Source organism: Podarcis raffonei, chromosome 4, assembly GCF_027172205.1.
Source record: "Podarcis raffonei isolate rPodRaf1 chromosome 4, rPodRaf1.pri, whole genome shotgun sequence".
In the NCBI taxonomy this organism is placed as follows: domain Eukaryota; kingdom Metazoa; phylum Chordata; class Lepidosauria; order Squamata; family Lacertidae; genus Podarcis; species Podarcis raffonei.
This window is the reverse complement of record NC_070605.1, coordinates 36,337,281-36,358,882: the sequence shown is the minus strand read 5'-3', so window position 1 is coordinate 36,358,882 and position 21,602 is coordinate 36,337,281. Positions and strand designations below refer to the sequence as shown.

General features: G+C 41.9%; 1 protein-coding gene across 1 annotated transcript in view; it reads right to left on the bottom strand.

The window, feature by feature from the left end:
* Positions 1 to 267: 267 nt before the first annotated feature.
* The window catches only part of ZPLD1 (zona pellucida like domain containing 1), a 33,942-nt gene continuing 12,607 nt past the window's right edge, over positions 268 to 21,602 (bottom strand). The window contains exons 3-11 of the mRNA XM_053386240.1: positions 20,512 to 20,732; positions 16,651 to 16,832; positions 15,864 to 15,936; positions 10,168 to 10,265; positions 8,119 to 8,199; positions 6,477 to 6,648; positions 4,906 to 5,014; positions 3,214 to 3,243; positions 268 to 597 (exon numbers count right to left, since the gene is read on the bottom strand). Coding sequence (XP_053242215.1) covers positions 419 to 597; positions 3,214 to 3,243; positions 4,906 to 5,014; positions 6,477 to 6,648; positions 8,119 to 8,199; positions 10,168 to 10,265; positions 15,864 to 15,936; positions 16,651 to 16,832; positions 20,512 to 20,732 — 1,145 coding nt within the window. The 3' untranslated portion in view covers positions 268 to 418. The remainder of the gene's footprint in view (positions 598 to 3,213; positions 3,244 to 4,905; positions 5,015 to 6,476; positions 6,649 to 8,118; positions 8,200 to 10,167; positions 10,266 to 15,863; positions 15,937 to 16,650; positions 16,833 to 20,511; positions 20,733 to 21,602) is intronic.

Genomic DNA, 21,602 nt, shown 5'->3' with positions numbered 1-21,602 from the left:
AAAATGTATAATGTTGTAGAAAAACCGAAGAGAGAAAAAATAAAGGTTGTCCTTTTCAAAGGAGCTCATTAACTATGCATGTTTCATAGCGCTCGTGTTTATATAATTTGAATCCATTTGGGAAAGGTTTCTGCCTTGAGCAATTTTTAAACTTTACGATCCCACTTGGAGGTTTAAAAACGTTTGGGTTATCAATAATCCCATTGGCAAAATGTCAAATAGCTTTGTCACGCGCATACACGAATGGAAAAAAGAACAATCATTACCTTTACTGCTTATTATCTATACAATAGCGTTTATAAGGCTATAAGTAAGAATAGCTGGAACTTGAAAGCAGCAGAATGCCACCTTGGTGACGCTTAAAAGGGAACACATTTCATGGCAATCCCACAGAGAAAATCCAAATGATTTGTTCCTTCTAGTTGAAAACTGGGTTTCGTACACCATTCAAAACTAGGCTACTGCTGGACCACTTTCTGTGGAGGAGGGTGAGGGAAAATATGAAAAAAAATGTGCTCATAATTCCTAAAATTACTACTCCTGAAATCAAAGCACTGGTGACTGAATTCAGCTGGAAAGCAGATCCATTTGGACTACCTACAAAGGAGTAAGAAATGAAAAGGGAGGTGTTAGGGAATCACTTTACAGGCACTGAAATTGATCCAACCAGAGATACTTAAATTCCCATTTATTCACACTTAAGTCTCATTGATTCCAGGGTGAGAGATAAGTGTGAGTCCACATATCCGCTCAAAAGTAAGCTCCACTGTTTCAATGGGGCTTACACCTAGGAAAGTGTGAATGGGGCTGCAGCTTGCATACACACTATAACTTTAAAGCACATTCAAGACACATTTCCCCCTCAAAGAATTCTGGACACTATAGTTTCTTAAGGGTTGCTGGGAATTTAAGTATGAAGGGGTAAACTACATTGCCCAGAATTATTTGAGTGAAATAACATTGTTTGAATGTGCTTTATGGTATAGTGTATACACAGACGTGTAATCAGCAGGAATTAAAATGCATAATTTTGGACAGATTATTAAACACCTATCTAAGCGCTGTAGTATAACCACATTCTCAAGTAATTCTTTGTCTCAAAACCTCCTATGGAAGACAAGCAGTGATATATATGGACCTATATCTCATTGCAGTAGTGTAAGGAGAATTACAGCTAGTTTTTTAAATGTCGAACCTTTTTTTTAAGGGTAGAATTTGTTAAGCTTTTAGAAATTGGTCCTAAGAAATTAACAATTACCATTCAGTTCTGTCTTTAAATAATAACAATACCACAACATATCAGACAGTAGTCTAATTAAATTAGTATTTACGGGACCGCCTCTCCTGAGATGCCCCGCAGAGGACCTTAAGGTCCATGAATAACCATAGTTTAGAGGTCCTGGGCCCTAAGGAAGTCAGACTATCCTCCACCAGGGCCAGGGCCTTTTCAGTGATGGCTCCGACCTGGTGGAATGCTCTGTCCCATGAGATTAGGGCCCTACAGGATTTAACCTCCTTTTGCCGGGCCTGTAAGAGAGCTACTCTGCCTGGCCTTTAATTTGCATTCAGCCTGTTCTATTATTTCCCTTCTCTTCCCTCCCCCTCCCCTTTTATGAAGATTACCCACTCTGGGACCCCACAGCTAATTCTCCCCTGGCCTCCTTGCTGGCCCAAGTAGGACTAATTCGGACAGCTAGCCCTGGTGACTATCTAATGTTTATTGGATGGATTTCCCCCAAATTGATTTTTGAACTTTGAATTTTATTGTCATTCATGCTTTTATACTGTATTTTATGCTGTTTCTATGTTGTACAGTGGTACCTCGGGGTAAGTACTTAATTCGTTCCGGAGGTCCGTTCTTAACCTGAAACTGTTCTTAACTCAAAGCATCACTTTAGCTAATGGGGCCTCCTGCTGATGCCATGCCGCCGGAGCATGGTTTCTGTTCTCATCCTGAAGCAAAGTTCTTAACCCAAGGTACTATTTCTGGGTTAGCGGAGTCTGTAACCTGAAGCATATGTAACCTGAAGCATATGTAACCCGAGGTACCACTGTATTACAATTAAGTGTTTTAAATTTGTTGTTAGCTGCCCTGAGCCCGGTTTTCTGAACCAGGAAGGGTGGGGTATTGTCAGCGCTGCCCAAGGTCCCAGCTCACACAAGACCAACGCTGCTTCTTCCTCAAGTAAAAAAGTCTTTATTGAAGTTCAGTTTCATTTCCAGACGCGCAGCGCGCAGCGCTACGTCTATGCCTTAGACCGTAGAAGTCCCATCTGAATCTCCTCCCCCCTGACACCAGCTTAAGATTCTAGCCTTACTCCACCTCTTCCTCTGTTCCTTCTTTCTCTGGGTCCTCCTGCTAGTAGGAGTTTCAGCCCTCCTAGATTCCTCTGACGCTGAATCCCCTGACTCTTCTCCCTCCCTCCTTCGGGCTTTAGGACCTGGCTCCCAATCCGGGTTTTCTGCTGTCCCGCGCTCCTCCACATTTGAACTTGGCGCGCGCGCGCAGCCTCCCACTTTCCTTCTGACCATTACACTTGTGTAACTGCTCCCTCTTTCGGGGAGGCTAACTGGACCTGGCCTTCCCTCCGTTTCCCCACTTCCCGATGGGGGCGTGGTTACCCCTGACTCATCTTCTCTCCCCGCTGGAGGAGAAGCTGGTCCTGACTCATGTGACTCTTCCCCCCCACTGTGCTCTGGTGGGGGAACTGGCCCTGATCCTCCGCTACTCCCTTGGGAGTCCCCTCTGGTCCCTTGTTTATGGAGCGTCCCCCCTGGGACCCCCCTCGCCATTACCATAGGCGCCCCCTCCTGGGAATCTTCTGATTCGCTCGAGAAGCTCATGGAATCTCTCAGGCCACTGTCATATTCCCCTACGCTCCCCTCTGATTCCTCTCCTCCGCTCTCTATTTGCTCTCTCCCCTGCTCTTCTGCTCCTGAGCCTCTGACAGGTATAAATAAATTATTATTATTATTATTATTATTATTATTATTATTATTATTATTAGTGTAACTTTGACCAAACTGCGGGAGGCAGTGAAAGACAGGAGGGCCTGGCGTGCTCTGGTCCATGGGGTCACGAAGAGTCGGACATGACTAAATGACTAAACGACAACAACATTAGTGTAACATTCAAATGCTCAATAATAATAATAATAATAATAATAATAATAATAATAATAATGGTTGTTTGCTCTTATTGGTACAACTTACCAAGCTGTGAATTATTAGTTGGGGTCTCATCTGTACAAAAATACAAAAATAGATAAGTTGTAAATTTAAAAATATTATTTGAACAGCATCTTTCTGCTCATACATAATCTAAGATACTTTAAACAACTTTTATGAGATTATTAGTTTGTCACCATCAATTTGTTTGTTCAGATAAATCTTAGATCATTTGTTATAATACAAGTGCCCCTGTGTACCTGGAAGTAAGTCCCATTGAATTTACTAGGACTTATAATCAGTGCTGTGCTGCATACTTTAAGGAGTGCTAAGAGATTATAAACAGTTGTTCACATTTGGGGTGGAGGGAACATGTGTTCCAAACATATAAACAGAATTTGACAGTTATAACTCAAACAAACTTTGCTTGCATCAGACAGCCCCTTGCACTGAGTGCCTGCGATGTCTGAGCCACTCATGCACAGTTGTTGTTTTTTAAAGGGCTAATTATATGTAAATTTATATTGCAAAATTATAGATATCATACCCGTAACATATGTAAAAGAGTCAGGCTCATGCTGTACTCTATTTCTGCAGCATAATTTCATAAGGGCATGAATACTTGGGCTGTACACCAGATTTGGCTGAGGCCCAAGCAGTGGCGTAGCGTGGGTTGTCAACACCCGGGGCAAGGCAAGTAATTTGCACCCCCTAACCCGTGGATTTGCGCCCCCTAACCTGTGGATTTGCGCCCCCTAACCCTAACCCCCAGATGTTGCACCCGGTGCGGCCGGCCCCCCCTGCACCCCCCACGCTACGCCACTGGGCCCAAGCCAAATTGAGCCCATATGAAGGCATCCAGGGCAAGATCAGTCAAATGGGGATGAAATAGTCACAGGTTGGGTTGGATGGCTCAAGGAATCGGGGGCTGTCAGGGATCAGGACGTCAGGCAGGAAGGAGGTGCAGGCATTGGGCAGGAAACCCCACAAGAAAGGCAGAAGTCTATGTGACTGCTGGCTGCATATTCCCAGGTGAAGGTAGAAGCCCAATAGCAACTGATTCTCCTTCCTGCTTAACACCCCACCCCACAGGATCGATGCTGAGCAGAGACAATGATGTTGTGGGGTGCAGAAAAGCCCTGCAGGAAAGCTGCTTGTGAAGTGGCACCATATGGGATGGATGCCTCCATGCAACAGCTGTTGAGCAGAGGCATCAATATAACATGGTGCAGGGTGCTTACAAATATGCCTTCCCCATAGAGAAGCCACTTAGGAAGGAGCGTCCTGCAAAACAGACCCTCTTGGTCGGTTTAATTAGTTGGGTTTTTAAAAACTAATTAAACTAATTTGGATCCAAAACTAATTTGGCACTGGATCCAGGATAGGGCAGTTGATCCAGAGCAAGCTGACCTTATTGGGGGTGGCTCTGAATCAGAGGCACTGAATGGCTTGGGCAGCCCTAATGAATACCCACATATTTTTATGCAGTTATATGCATTGTTGCAAGCATCTGCATACACGCTAGTTACTTCAAGTGTGCAATATTATATGTATAATGATGCATACAAATAAACAAGAATTCTTTGCATTTTGAGCAGAACTAGGAAAACTGTCAAGATTAAGTAGCAAGACCAAAATTATGAGTAGGACTTAATTAGATGTCACTCATGGAAAATTATCCTTAAACAGGAAAATGGTTGTGTTTTTGAAATCATGCAATGATATGATCACTCCTACCAGTTCTAGTAATGATGGGGCCAGCAGAGATTACAGCACTTCCAGAAGTACTCTGAGGGCTCCAAGTGGTTATCTTTGCTGCATCTCTTTTTTTCCTGTTACTGCAGATCTGGAGGGGCAATGAAAACAATCATGATTTCAGTGGACAGAGAAGTACATTCCTCCTGTAGCGAACATTTTTAAAACAAGCTCTTATTGGTTGTACAGTCGTACCTTGGAAGTCAAACGCAATCTGTTCCAGAAGTCCGTTAGACTTCCAAAATGTTGGGAAACCAAAGCACGGCTTCTGATTGGCTGCAGGAAGCTCCTGCAGCCAATCGGAAGCCACAGAAGCCCCATCGGACGTTCGAATTCGAAAGAACGTTTGCAAACCGGAACACTCACTTCCGGATTTGCGGCGTTCGGAAGCCAAAACGTTCGAGTCACAAGGCATTTGGGATCCAAGGTACGACTGTATTGGAAAAGAAACTATGTACTTATTAACTTTTTTGCGTGCAATCTTTTGTTACAACTCCTGTAAGAGAGTGCAGTCTTGTCCATGCCTCTTTGTTTCCTTATATATTCAGGACTGGTTTTGAGAACATAGATCAGGACAGTGGCCCATCTAATGGGTGTCCTGCTCTCACAGTGGCTTACAGAAAGCCCAGAAGCAGAACCTAAGCACAATAGCACTCACCCTTCCTGTCGTTTCCAGCATCTGGTATGCAAAAAGTTACCATCTCCAACAGTGGAAATATAATATCTAGAATACTGTGGCTTGGCCCCAGCAGTGCCCTTCGGCAAACACAGGTCCTTTGAACCCGTTCTCCCTGAAGACTCCTGTGCCAGCTTCAATGTTTTTCTGTTCCCCAAAACCACAGGAGGTTTTTAGAGGGTGTCAGAATGGCACAGGGGAAAATGGGAATCAATCAAGCAGTTCCACTTACTGATCTCTGGATAAACTCAGTGTGTTGTAATGGTTAGAGTGTCAGACTAAGATCTGGGAGGCCAGGATTTGAATCCCCACTCAGCCATGAAGCTCACTGGGTGCCCTTGAGCCTCTTAAATGTGGAGGGGGAAAGTCTGTTTGGGGGGGAGGTGGGAAATAAATACAATGAAATAAGTAAAATAAATGGGTATGACATTTGGTGTGATTCATCAGGTTCTTGTATGTAATTTCTGCATCCCCCTCATCAGTAGATCTTGTTCTAGATAAAAGCTCTGCTCATTACAAGCTTGGTGGGAAAGTGAACTTGTCCTTTACTATGATTCCCTCTACATATTCCCTGCATTATAATTCCAGCTGTTACATGATTGCTTGACATTGTGAACCTGATCATTCATAACAAATCTGCCCTTTCTGCCATACATTGGCAGAGGGGGGATTGCCATAGCAAGGTAAGTTAACTACTGCTTGAGCTGATTATATCCCAGCTTCCATATTTAAAACACATCTCTAAGAGACAATTGCTTAAATATGTTATGGATGACAGTCAATGGCTCGTTTTGTTTTAATCACTTATCTATACACTGTGCAAAACATTCCAAGTTTTGTTCCAATTGCAGCATTACCAAAAGACTCCAAAACCTACAGGAGCAAGAAAGGGGCAATCATCAGCTCTGCACAGCTTTGTCACACAATGGAGAAAAACTGTGGACATTTTCTGGTTCTTGTGCTTCACGAAGCGGAACACCTCGAAAGAAAACCGGCCCATTTGACTCCTGCCATTTTCAATGATAGTTGTCTGAGGGTCCTTGTCGCAGCTGGAGGAAAAGATTGAAACGGGAGTGATGTTTTCTGGTTCCCAGGAGGTTAGAGTCTCAAAGAAAAACACTAAAGCATCCTGACTACTACTAGATGGTGGGGAAATTGTGTTAGAAACCTTTGGCTTCATGGGTCTAAGGGCCCATGATGTGCAGCCACCAGAACAGGTCTGGTTCTGGCCAGTGCTTGCATAGATCACCTGGAACCCATGTACAACTCCTAGAGCTTTGTGATGGAAGAAAAATATTAATGAACTAAACATAAATTAAATACATTGGCTCAACTTTTGAATACCGTAATTTTTAAATTACATTTGCAGCCCATTTCTTGATTGTAATGTACAGTTGACACATGCTTTATCCTTGTCATATTAGTCCATTCGCTTTTGTACTGTCCCTCATACTTAGCTCAAAAGAAGATCTCTTCAATTACTCATCCTCATCTTATCATTAGCTCCTACTGATCTGTTTACATGCAAAGCATGGTGCAGAAGTTAGACTGCCAGGCTGCATTCCAATGGCAGTTTATTGCATTTTCATGTCTTGTCCCTAACTGTTAAGCTCTGCATTATATTTGAGCTTTCACACAATGTAAAAGCCACTTCTGGAACATTAGTGGAGTATAGTGTAAGCTTAGCGCACTTTTCATTGTTATTTGCTTCCAGGAAAAAACTGTTTGCAAATACAGTGGTACCTCCATTTGTGGACGGGATCCATTCTGGAGGTCTGATCAGATCCCCAGGTTTCCGCAACCTGAGGACCGCTTCTGCTCATGTGCGTGTGGCGAAACCCGATAAAATACTTCTGGGTTTGCGGCATGCACATCCCAAAGTTTATGTAACCAGAGGGTAAACAGAGGTATGACTGTAGTGTGGAAATGAGGGCCAAACTTGTGCTATATTCCTCTATAGTTCCACAGAATAGGATAGAACAGCCCAACATATGAATATGAGTTAAATATCATTCACTGCCAGGCTAGGTGGATCGCCATTATAGTAAATGCTTTTTAAAAACTATCACATCATATATACGTGATATATATATCACTGATGACATATGAGGCACCCTACTGTAGCTTGGTCAACAGTATCACACGACTGATCACCAAACTACTCCAGGGTGCCCTGCCAGGGTAGTTTGATCATTTGTGTAGGCTCCTATAAACAAACTTAGGGATATATATTTAGTGTGCATATATTGAAACAAGCATGTAGGGTAGAATAGACTCAGTTGATACCTGCTAATGATAGTCATTATTTACATGAATATTTATGCACTTATTTCTTAGGTTTCAGTTCTTCTTATAGGGCTTCTTGTGACGTGAGCCAATATTTATTTCACCACTACAGTAACATTATACATGTTTTATATATAAAACAAACTTTGAAAATAATTAATACAATTTATATTAATCTTTTTTAACAGTGTAGTGTGGTAGAGAAACACTATATTTGGAAGAAGAAAATCTACCTAAAGAAGAGATCATATCGCAGATCATCATTTGGATTTCCAGATGGAGTAGTATAGCAGTAGTCCATCAAAACATTCCATCTGTGCAATGAAAGATAATTAACCGCTAAGCATTTCTTGAGATTCAGCATATACATATATATATATACATGCATTGAAAGTGCTGGCTGATAATGTGGCACCATCTTCCATTATGATTCAAAAGATGAGCAATACCCTGGTGCCTTAACTGCAACAAATCACTGAACAATGAGTACAATATAGCTAATGTGAAGCTATAGGCTCACCTAGGAATTGGTGCAGCTATTATAGTCATGAAGTTATGAAGTGGTACTGATTTGCTATCATTTCATTGGCTACTTCAGACTTCATGAGATCATTTAGCCAGAAACCACATTTGCCTCTTTTATAATTTGAGGCTGCTACATCTTGTGCTCAAGGAAAGATAAAATAACTTTTTACTGAGTGTAACTACCACTGAGATTCTGCAACTTAGCTGGAACATTCAGCAAGCCCTACCTGCAGGGAACAAGGCAGAGGGCATTCTCAGTCGTGGGACCCGCCCTGTGGAACGCCCTCCCATCAGATGTCAAAGAAATAAACAACTATCTGACTTTTAGAAGACATCTGAAGGCAACCCTGTTTAGGGAAGTTTTTAATGTTTGATGTTTTATCATGTTTTAAATATTCTATTGGGAGCTGCCCAGAGACGCTGGCGAAACCCAGCCAGATGGGTAGGCTATACATAAATTGTTGTTGTTGCTGCTGCTGTTGTTGTTGTTACTCTCTAGGCATTATATTTGGAGAAATTGTTTGCAGAATGTATTTATTTGTTAAAACTGCAAAAAAATTGCATTTTTAGGAAGACGAAGAAGAGTTTGGATTTGATATCCACTTTATCACTACCCGAAGGAGTCTCAAAGTGGCTAACATTCTCCTTTCCCTTCCTCCCCCACAACAAACACTCTTTGAGGTGAGTGGGGCTGAGAAACTTCAGAGAAGTGTGACTAGCCCAAGGTCTCCATGCAGCTGCATGTGGAGGAGCGGGAAATCGAACCAGATTACAGATTATCATGGTGGATTATCATGGTGATTTTTTAAAAAACAACAAATTTCTGTGAAAATGAGGAGAGATGGATTTAAGATTGGAAAAATGAGAAAATGAGAGGAGGAACCAAAATGGACAGATAAGTCCACCTGTATCTGAAACCCTGGGGTGCTGCTGCCAGATAGAAAAGACAACACCAAGAGAGATGGTCTAGCCTACTGTAAGACAGCACCATATATCCATGCCTCCTTGTATCCCAGGGAGCAGAAGCAGCTTGCAAGCTAGGACAGAGCTGCTAGGCTAGCTTCCCAGAAGTAGCTTCCTGTTGCTTGTTTTGTGGGAGAGGAGGAAGAGAGTGAGGTGGCAAGAAGGCTGGCTCGGTACAAGCACACTACCAGGAGTGCTTTTGCACTGCAGCACCCTCTCCACTGCTTTACCTCTCCTAAGGTAAAGGTCTAAGGGACCGGGTGGCACTGTGGTCTAAACCACTGAGCCTCTTGAGCTTCTGATCGGAAGGTCGGTGGTTCGAATCCCCGTGACAGGGTGAGCTCCTGTTGTTCTGTCCCAGCTTCTGGCAACCTAGCAGTTCAAACGCACACCAGTGCAAGTAAATAAATAGGTACCACTGCGGCCAGAAAATAAATGGTGTTTCTGTGCGCTCTGGCTTCCATCATGGTCTTCCGTGTGCCAAAAGTGGTTTAGTCATGCTGGTCACATGACCTGGAAAGCTATCTGAGGACAAACGCCAGGTCCCTCAGCCTGAAAAGCAAGATGAGCGCCATACCCCATAGTCGCCTTTGACTGGACTTAACCGTCCAGGGGTTCTTTACCTTTTTTTTAACCTTTTACCTCTCCTAAGCAACAGTGACTCACCTGCCAGGAAGCTGCTGTATTGGCTTCACCCCACATGAAGAGTCACTTCTGCCAAGGAGCTTGTGTTTCTAGGACCACAGATTTTGTTGTGGGGGGTGGGAGCGGGAGAGACATATCATTTACCATACCTGCCATCGAGGTTTGTTGCTCTAACAGCTGCAAAAACTTTTGTTTTCAACGGTAACCCTGTACTGGGGATAATCAGCTGCTCTCTGTAGGTGGAGTCCTGGAAAAGCAAACAGTTCTTATCACACACCAACAGTATGACCCTATATAACATAGAAGTGATTGCAGTCAGCTGGTGAGGCTACCAGACTCAAGATTTAGTCTCAGGTATGTGTGTAGAACATTTCTCACTGAAAGGATCAGGTAACAATGGGACAGTTTGCAATCCTCTTGGAAAGCATTGCTTCCAGGCAGATATCCTTAAATCCTCATTGCGTTATTGGATATTGGTAGCAAACACAGGGCTGGTAACCCAGGCTATCACTTCTCACTTCCATAGTCATGAAAAAGGACCAATTAGCAGGAAGACAGTTGTAACAGAAGGAGTAGCACGCGTAGAATAAATTTACTTCCTGCCCTTTACCAGTGGGCCCTAGGGCAGGTTACAACAGTTTAAGATTTGGAATTAAGATCAGTTAAAACAGGTTACAGTCACAGGAATAGGGTGAAGAGAACTTGATCCATCCTTCCCTTCTATCACTTTCCTCCCCACTTTTCCTTTCTTTTTCCCACTTGAGAAAGGAAACACAGATCTGGAAACAATGTCTCTCAAGGAAGTGTACTGGGCGACAGAGGGAAAGCTGAGCAACCCTGCCTTTCCACATCTCTTCTACCCCCTTTGCAGTAGAGAAGTGGAAACCTAGATTTGCTAAGCTTGCCACTGATTGCTTAGTTTAGCCCTGATACATCAGAAACGATCTCCTTCCTTGGGATCATTTAAATAATGAGTGGGACTTGTGCATGAGAATGGCTTCACCTTTCACTGCTTCACTTTATGTATCGAGAACCACATAAAAGTGGATCAGCACTCAGACATAATTCAACATGACCAAATGCACTTAGAGTGAACTGTGTTTAATAATGCTGTAGATTACGGGAGGCAAAGGATGTCAGTATATATCGAGATCATATCTAGTGGAAAGATATGTGGCAACAGCAAGCCGTGCCAGACAATTTGCAAAGAAACTAAATCAAATACTAGCCATGATATGTGAATAGAAAAACAAAATCATTAAATGTGTCATATAGAATCTATAAACCAAGTGGTGGAACACATTAACATGGAAATAATCCCTCTATCCAATTTAGCAGCATTTTGTAAAAAATAAAATCTGCCAAAGAGTTCTACTTAATATTAGAATGATGACGCTACAATCTTTCAGTTGGTAGTAGTAAATTTAATCCTATTATTCCCTCTTTTGCAGCTATCCAGAATAATTTCCCCAGAACCCACTGCTATTGCCATTAGTTAGGATTCAAGAAGAAGCCTAAGATAATTAGACACCACAAACCCGTTGATAAGCACACAGTTATTAAACTTATAGTGAAACACTATACACAGCAGTAATACCCGCTAAGTCCAGAGATATATACTACCAAGTAAAGGGGCATAGCGATGGTGGGCAGCCTGTAACCCTCCAGATGTTGCTATAAGTCAACTCCCATCAATCCCCACCCAACATCACTAACAGTCACGGTTTGTGTACCTTAAGAAATGAAGTTGGTTGGAAAACAAGCCCACTCACAAAGGACTCCAATGTGCATGTACACAAAAGCTGATACCCAGAACAAGCTTAGTTGGTCTCTAAGGTGTTACTGGACAGTTTTTTAGTTTTTTAATTTATTTCAACTGTGTCAGACCAACACAGCTACCTACCTGAATCCAATGGAACTATCACTGCAATCCTATGCACAAGTACCTGAGAACAGGTCTCACTGAGTCTCTGTGTTAATTTGCCTAGAATTGCAACTCAAGATTGCAGTCCTAGACACCAGTGGTGGTCCTTCAGATGCTTTGGGCTCCTGTTCCATCATCCCTTGTCATCAGTCATCTGACTGAGGCTGAAGGGTGTTGGAGTCTAACAGTATCTATAGGGTCAGACACAAGTTCCTCAGTCATGGCCAAAGCTAAGGCAACAATGAGGTCTTGGTTTTGCATGGCGTCCTTTGTACTCTACTAGAAACTGAATATAGCCCTTTAGTCAAACCTGTGATGTGAACCTTAATTGCACTGCCTGCAGTTTCCTTCTGCCTCCAAGGGCCAAAATATCACCTTATTATTTCCTCCTAGTAGAGTTTTTCTGCCTCTGCTTTATTTTCTGTATGTGTGATTCAGATTTTGATCACATTCTGTTGTATAAAAATGGTCAAATGTTAATTAAAGTACATATATAATAATGGCACTTGCATTATTAATTTACACCACTAATGATTTGTTAGCAAAAAGAAAGTTTGGATAATGAAGTGAATTAAACAACAGTTTTAGCATTTCTTCCTCAGACTGCGCTTTTCTCTAGAAGTATTTAAGTCACCCTCTGGTAATGGTGAAGAATTGTACCTCAATTCATTATGCACACACAGCACAGTTTGACTTGAGTATATTAAATTTTAAATGTATGGAAATGAATATGTTTCATATTCATGCTTAATTAACCACTGTCCTCACAGAGCAAGGTCTTGACCCTAACAAAACCCTTACTCGTGAGCATATCGTGTTCACCAAGAAATCTCAATAAAGCCAATGGCCAACTTAATGCAGATGTATGAATTCAGTGGAAATCCCAGCAGGAAGAAAAACAATTCACCCACTTATCGAGAGCTGTAACTTTAAGCTTGAACAACACTCATATACATTAAAAAAAGACCAAGCCCAATTCAGGCATCCTAATCCATAATGCAGGACCAGTTCAAGACCTTCTGCTACCTGACACAAATGACAAGATGGCTCCCACTCTGGCAAAAGCCAACTAAACTGGAAGTTGAGTCTTATTTCAATACTTCCACTGCATCTGAGAGCAACAAGCTAATACTGAGGAGCAGAACAGGCCACATGGTACATAACACTCTGTCATCCAACAAAAGGTTATGGCCAGCAGGCCCAGCCCACTGATGGGGCAAGGTGAGGCACCTGCCTCAAGCAGCAGAAACCCAAGAAGATATTGTGAGATCTCACCAGAAGCCAGTGTCACTGCCAGCGCTTCACAGGCAACACCATGCAACACAGGTAAGAGAGCTGCAGGCAGCAGTGGGGGAGGGGAGCATCACATTCCCATTTCACCTCAAGCGGCAAAAGGGGATGCACTGCTCCTGGGCCAGGGGGCTCAGGAAGAACATCCAGGGAGTTGTCCCTGGTGTATCCCAGAAGTTGCCACCTAAGGTGGTTGCCTCACTCTGCCTAATGGAAGGAATGTCCCCATCCTACTGTGATGAAGGAAACGCAAACAAGCTCCATTTCCCATTGCTGGCTCCTTCAAGATTCAAAATCATGCAGGAACCTACATGAGTAAAGAAAGCTGCTTGCTACAGAAGTTATACCACCAAACGTGATTCTAATCCTGTGGGAGATTAGAACAACTGCACAGGGCTACTGTTGTCTTAAACTGAAATGGGGATCCTAGCTTACAAATAAAATCCAGTAGCTTAATATTCAGTATTACATCTTGAAACATATTCATGTCGGCCCACGACAATTCATGCTATGATATCTTAGATATCGATTCAACAATGATTTTACTCATGCATGTGGAGTTCTATCCTTGCACTCTGTGCGGTGATTCTGTAGGTTCTCAGTGTGGTTCAGTCTGAGCTGAAGAAAAGATAGTTCTGCTGAGCACCTATTGGCTGCTACCCATGACAGCACTAACAACCACATGCATTCTCGGGAGCAATTTTGCAAAAATAATTAAATAATCTTGTGGTTTTATTTTAAGTGAAGGTAGTAGAATACATATGTAGTTCTTTGAAGGGTAACAGCCCACCAGATGTACAAGGCATGGGGCAACAGCAAGACTGATGGCTAACACACCTCTTTGACACAGGCAGTAACTCAGCAATCCAGCATTCACTTGTTGGAACATGTTTCTATAACAAAATGATGCAAAGCTGGCTTCACACCATAGATGAAGATGCTCCTATGACTATCCTTAGACTGCTTTTAGAAATCACTCCAAGATATTATTCACAGGATCAATGTACAGGATGACTTACAAAAGCAAAATTGTAAAATGGAGTGTTTATTGGGCAAGATTGGAATGTTGATTGGCCCCATATGACATACTCTCATGTGTTCTAAGAAGAACATTTTAACGGAACTTTTCTGAAGCAAAATCCCCTATACCCTAAATACAAGGTTTTTTGTTCCTAAAGTTTTAGGAAACTTTCTACTTTCTTACAAAAAAACTCAGTATTTTAAAAAATGGAAGTAATATCATCTCCAGTCTAACATATCTCTGAACTGTCAGACAGCAAAACTTACTTGCAAACAGGAAATTCATTTAAACGCAATTGGAAATATTCTGCTATGATATTTATAGCACATTCATTACACCCCAAGTTGAAAGCACAGACTTTTAAATCATCTGCATGAATTATAACCCAGGTCCATGATGACATGAATAATAATCGAAAAAATGGATTTGTAATTTACTAAAATGCTGCCTGAGAAATGGAAAGCTGATTTTTAAATCAGACATTTGAATGGATGAATAAAATTTCTAATCAACACAAAAATAACAGTTGGAAGATTAGTGTTGCTGTTATAAATAAAGGCCAGTAAAAGTCTTTTAAATTTCCTTTCCAATGTCCCTGTTTATGCAATACAAGTTTACACAATTACATATATTCAAATCTGATTATCATGCTAATAAGAAGAGAGAGAGAATCAGCAGTCATGAGGAGGTACTTAAAATTTTAGCCCACCCACTGTCCAAAAGAACCACAAAGAAATAGCATTAGCATCGGTCTATTGAAGTTGCTTACATCTTCCACAACAGTAGTTGTTGGTGGGAAGGTAAACGGCGTTTCCGTGCACTGCTCTGGTTCACCAGAAGCGGCTTAGTCATGCTGGCCACATGACCCGGAAGCTGTACGCCGGCTCCCTCATACAATAAAGCGAGATGAGCGCTGCAACCCCAGAGTCGGCCATGACTGGACCTAATGGTCAAGGGTCCCTTTACCCTTTACCTAAGATCCATGGTAATTAAGCCTTCATTTCAAAGGGACCCAAATGCAATTATCTTAGGCTGGATCTAACATATGATTTCCGATATTTCCAATTTAAGGCTGTGAGCGCCATTGAATATATAGCCAAAATGGTACCACCCATACCCAAGTGGAAGGCTAGGCAGCTGTGGGAGAACCCCAAGATTTCGAGAAGTGCAGGTGGAGGAACCGAATCTGAGAACTCCAAAGAGCCACAGGAGAACTGAACATGCTTAGTGGGCATTCTGGCCAACTATTTTGGATGGGATGGAAATGCAGAGGGAGAGAGAATGAAATAGAGGGGCTAGTCCCACTTACAACATTCTATCAGTCAGTCATGGTAGGTGCATTAGCAGAGGGCATAGCTGGCTTTTATAGCCAGAGAGCAGACCAAATGAAAGAAGTTTCCCCTCTGGTCCACTCACTAAACCACACTCCCAAGCTTGCCCACAATTGGCTGCAACTATGGGCAAGTCCCAGGAGTCAGCACCACCAGCAAAGAAGGAAGTGATGTCCACCCCCCAGAAGATCGCCCCACTACCGCAGCCACCACTCCCCTCCGGCCGGCAGGTGAGCAGCCATTGCTTTATTTAAGAAACTTCTGCTTTCTAATACTTACATTGTAGAGGAGCAAATTCAAAGTGCTAATAAATGTGCCATTGTTCTCTCTTACAGATATAGCAGCTGATGATCTAGAACAGATTTAGAAAGCAAAGTATTATTGATGGAATCATCTATTTTTATTCTTTTTTTGCAATTCCATATTTCACTATTAAATCAGGTTTTGGAATTCACCACCAAGAGTATTTCCCCCCCATCTTGTGTTTTTAAATTGCTACAAATCGGAATTTATAGTGGAAGCCCTGTCAGAGCTTTGAAACAATGGGCATTGCTGAAACAATGGATCAGGCAAATAATTAGCTAAGAAGCAAATTGATAGGGGAAAATAACTTCTTGTGATATACAGTACATAGAAATAGCATTTGCTTGTGTTACATATACTAATATATTGCTGTGCAAAAAGAATTGAAAGTAAATATTTCTTTGCTTATGTACAAGTACTACTCTATCTTTAAGAGGAATTGTAGAAGAACTTTCATCATGAAAGCTAACACTTCAGTGCTGTGCTAATTCTATAGCAAACCAAATCCCTGGAATACTATCCTTCTTGTCATTATTTTCCTTCTCTATATCCTCTTCCTTTCCTCTTCTCAAATTGGATGTCGCTTCTAATTATGGAGGGGGAAATGACCAGAATCCATGCATTTCATCAGAAATTTGATATGTTCACAGGGCATATCGACCATGCAAAGCTCCAGCCAGCTACTTTAATGACAATAAATACAGTGCAAAGGCTTCCTGATACACAGAACAATCACTTCTTGCAATATCATGCTCATACTTACGAAGCAAGTTGTGTATTATTGACCAGATATTCCAAGGGATAGCTGCAACTAAATTTATACAGAAGTCCTGGTAAATAGCTGATTATTGTGGGTGGATCTGGGGTGTCTATGTATCCCGAAACATTGCCTATCTGGACTGTTGATACATTGCCATAGGCATTAATTCCTGGAACTGAGGTTACCTAGTTGGATAAGGTCAGAAAACAGAATTATGGGGAGGCAATCTTATAAGAAAATAGAATTTTTAAAATAGTGAAGATATGACTGTTAAAGGTTAAGAAATCATCCTTGTAAATTATTTGATGCACCACAACCTCTACATCAGGACGTAAGAAGCATCATGCTTGATCTTGCAAAAGGCCCACATAGTCCAGCATCCTATTCTCACAGTGATGAGCCATGGGAAGACCACAAGCAGTATCTGAGGGCAACGGTGCTCTCCACACTTGTGATTCCAGCACCTGGTGTTCGGAGGCATACAGTAAAGTTATAACCATCCTCCCATTCTGCTGTCCCACTGCTGCTATGACAGATACAAATGGGAGCAATAGCTACCTACCATTTCTGTCAAATATATCAAAGTGATTTGTTGTGCAACCTTAGTCCAATCTATTAGTCTGCTCTGAAATAAGCCCCCACAATACTTTCACAGAACCATGTACCCCCCAGAAAAGTGGGGGCAATATTCAGCAACTTCCAGTGGCAGGCATTTGAAGGAAATGGTGTTACCTTTAAATGTGATAACAACTGAGATATTTTCTTCCTTTTTACCAATAGCCACAATAGGGGCAGAGATCTCCCCTTTCCTAAGAATAAATGCTCCTAAGAATGACACTGCAGCATGATGCCAGAGGCATTCTGTCACAGGAGCGTGACTAAACTGCTCCAAGCAATCAAACTGCTACTTGAGGCAGTGCCAGACTTTCAATTCTTTTGGTAAAAGTATAGAGAAAGAGAAAAAAAACCAGTGTCAGTATGCTAGAATAGGAACTGGGAGTTCAAATCCCCACTCATCCATAAAGCTCACTGGGAAACCTTAGACCAGTCACCAACTCTCACCCCAACTCACCTCAGAGGGTTGTACTGAGGATAATAAGGAGAGGGAGAAAACCCTCTGAGACCTAATGAAATGATAAATAATAATAATAAATAATGGCGCCCTCATCCAACTCATAGTGAAAGATAAGACCACCAACACTCCAAAATTCAGCTTCCTCCCCTCCTCTTTCATCTCAGTGTTGCTTTCATAGAATTCAGCAAGAAGGTGGATGGGAACCAAATTAGAATTAGTTGGTTGTGCCTGTCAATGACTCTGGCTTCCCCTACTGTTGGTGCTTCTGCTTTCTGCCCTGTCAGTCCCATCGGGTACCAATAGAGACAGGGATATTTGGGTCAGAACCAGTACATGCATGGTCACTCCCTCTAAACATTCTATGAACACATAAACAGGGCCAGCATCTATTGAATAACCATACCCATCTAGAACTATCATTAATAATGTACTGGTAGCATGGTGTATTGGAACATATCTGGAAGACCATTGTATTATGGGGAGTTAGGTATGATGGTCTGCAAATTTCCCCTTTGGGTGCCCTCAAAGTTGCGCAGGTGCAGAGCTTGATCTAGCACTTTTTGGTAGTTAAAACAGTGCAGTGTTGTAAAGCAGAGCTCTCTAAGAGTTAATCACAGCTTGTGAGAATCAGCACTTATTATAGAAAGGCTACCTGGCTGAAGGAGTGGGAGAGGTGGGGCCATATGTCTTTTAGTGATAGAGCTACCTACATCCCCATGTGAGTCATAAGGCACAAAATCAGTTTTGGTGCTTTCAGTGTTGAGTAGCATAGCATGGAGATATCTAGACTGCCTCATCCCTTTGTAGACTGCCATATGTTTTGACTACTCCCCTAACCTTGTCAGACATAAACTTAGGCATGGTTATGGAAAGGTGACTCCAGGCAAAGGTGCTCAAGTGTCATCTGCACTCCCAGGTAGTATGAGTCCCAAGCCCACCAAGGGGCAGAGGAATCTCAGTGCAGACCTTGCTGTCAACACTGAGGCTGCACATATCACCTGTAAGGAGTTTAATCCATTGCCTGCCCAAGAAGTGTAAAAGATTTTCCAGCAGCAGATGGAGTTGTAAGATCTTGTATTTCCCCTTCTTCTTTTCCTCATCCTGTCAATAATACTTGTTAAAGAGAATCTTTGGTGGTCTACATCTGAATCCTTTTAAAAAAACTTGCCTTAGGCATCCAGAACTTTTGTCAGAACCCAAAAGTCTTTGGTCTTGTTGGACTCTGCCCACTCTGTTGTGTAGTCCACAACATCCCTACTGCCATGAATTACTACTGACTCTATTTATAGTCACTATGTCTGTTCTTTACACAAGTTCAAAGCTAGAGATAGAGATAAGCAAGATATGCTTACATGGAAGAAAATGGATGGCATGACCCAGCCCTTAGTCTTGCACACTAACATCAGCCCTTTGCCGTGACACCCAAGTGTTAGAATATTTGCATATGCAAATAATAGAATTTTCATTTCAATTAGCTTTCTTATAAACCATTTAATTGTCCCCTCTCAGTTATACATCTTCTGCAGTGAACTCCAGCCCACAAAGCATTTGACCTTGTACTGCTTCACTTGATGCTGTATCATTATCATTATTGCAAGAAAAGCACTGGAATTGCTAGGATTCTTTGAATGGCCAGCTAAGGAATGAAGAACTCATTGACTTTGATCCTATCTATCCAGCTGTCAGTTTGTGAGCTCATCTCAGAGGAGAGACGTAGCAGATAGAGAAGCACAGTGTCAAAGTACTTCCCGTGACAACCATCATTAGATGCAGGCAAGATTTCAGCACGATGATCAGATTCACATAGCTCAGGCATGCACATAATTCCTCTTCTAATCTCCCATGCTCCCAGAATATTTTCAGAATACTAGGAATTAAATAAATATATATATAAATAAAAATCCACAAAGGTGCTATCTGTGCATACTCACAACTCCAATGTTTACTGAATGAAAAAACATGAGGGTACAGAAGGAACGTGACTAAGCCATCACACTCCAAGTTTTCCCTCCAGATCCATCTCACTGGATGCTAGTTGTGGGGATGGGAATACCCAGAGTGAAATGCCATGTTTTGTGTTTTTACATGACACCACAAGAGAAGAGGGGATGAGGAGATGCTTCTTACACCGGCAGCTACACATTTCCCTATGCTTAGTTCCACCTTCAGAAATGATGAGGGTGGTGCAAACAGTCCCATTATCACAAAACATCACAGCAAATGTGTTGGCTCATTTACAACTAAACATTTTATTCAGAAGTGGAAGAGTAAGACTTAAGATTGTAGCAATAACTGCATACCAATCTTCAAAAAAAATGAGCTGCTCATTCTTAAACTTCAGGCATTTGTGTTTGCAAATTGCACCCCTCCCTTGTGCGGTATGCTCTATTTCATACTTCATTTCTCTCTCTCTTTTTAGCAATGAAATGTAACCAAGTATGATCTGCCAGTTTTTGTTTCCTCCCATTTCTTATTTTTTCAAGCTCAATGCATCAGTTTGCAATTAAAAATAAAATAAAAATTCTCGTTAACAATTATCAGCATTTCACTGCAAACTTCTTCTAATATACACACCTTTAATGAAATTTTGCCTAATACACACATTTTTGCAAACAGAATGCATTTTTGTCTGGTGTTTTTACTAATTCACAAAATTCGGAGAAGTGTGGCTTTCAAAGAATAGCATATTGTTTGGGGAGCTGGGAGTTAGTTACATTCAAACTAAAATGCAAACTGAACTGAAATTCTTCTCCATCTCACTGTGTAGCCTCAAAAGAATTGCATCTTACCATTAAAGCATTCCCACATGCCTCCAAAGTGCTGAGATTGATTATGAAAATGACCACCGCTGGAAATGTGTTGTTGTTTATAAATCCCCTACAGTGGGAGTCCCCGTGTTTCCCATTTAATGCCAGATCCGTTTCAGAATAACCAGAAAAAAGGACAGTGCAAAAATTAATCTTCATAGTAATTGCCTGTACTCCACAGTAGACACTGATATCTCGTTCCGCTGAAATGAAAAGTGAAGGGGGGAACACATTGAAGTTATTGAAATATATTTTTATATATTTATATCTTGTGATCTAAAAACAAAGCAATTCATGTGGAAACAAATGGACCTTCTTTGACAAAGAGTTCCCATTAAGGGTCGGTACAAATACTAAAGAGGTTATGCTCTGCACCAATGATGTAGGCAAGGTAATTTGACTGCCTTGGGTGGCAGGATTCACTAGGGTAGCAGCTCCCAATGTCCATCTTTCTTTCTCCCTTGTTCCTGATATAGATCTTCCCTCATCCCTTGTTCCCTGTCAGGGAGGGGCATGACACTCTGGGGTCCACTTCAGGTGCCAAAATGACTTGGGCCAGCCCTGGTGTACATCACACCCAAAAACAGCAATACATAGCAGACAATTTATTAGGATCAGCTGACAGTCATGGAATACAGTGGATGCTCGGGTTGCAAACGTGATCCGTGTGGGAGGCATGTTCACAACCTGCAGCGCTGCGTCTGCACACGCGCGGGTTGCGATTCGGCACTTCTGCACATGTGCAAAGCGCGATTTAGTGCCTTTGCACATGCACGAGCTCAAAACCCAGAAGTAACCCGTTCCAGTACTTCTGGGTTTCGCAGCGTCTGTAACCCGAAAACACGCAACCTGAAGCTTCTGTAACCCGAGGTATGACTGTAAATATTTAGAGAATAAGCATGTAGAAAACCCTAGGCTTTAACAAAAGATCTTCAGCCTGCTGAAACTGGCTTTTAGAAATGCAAACAATCTTGCAAGGAAAAGATTACCATACAAGCCACGACTTTGAAGTAGGAACCCTACCAAAGGAAAGGCCTAATAATTTTCCTCATTCTCTGACTTCCTCTATGCTA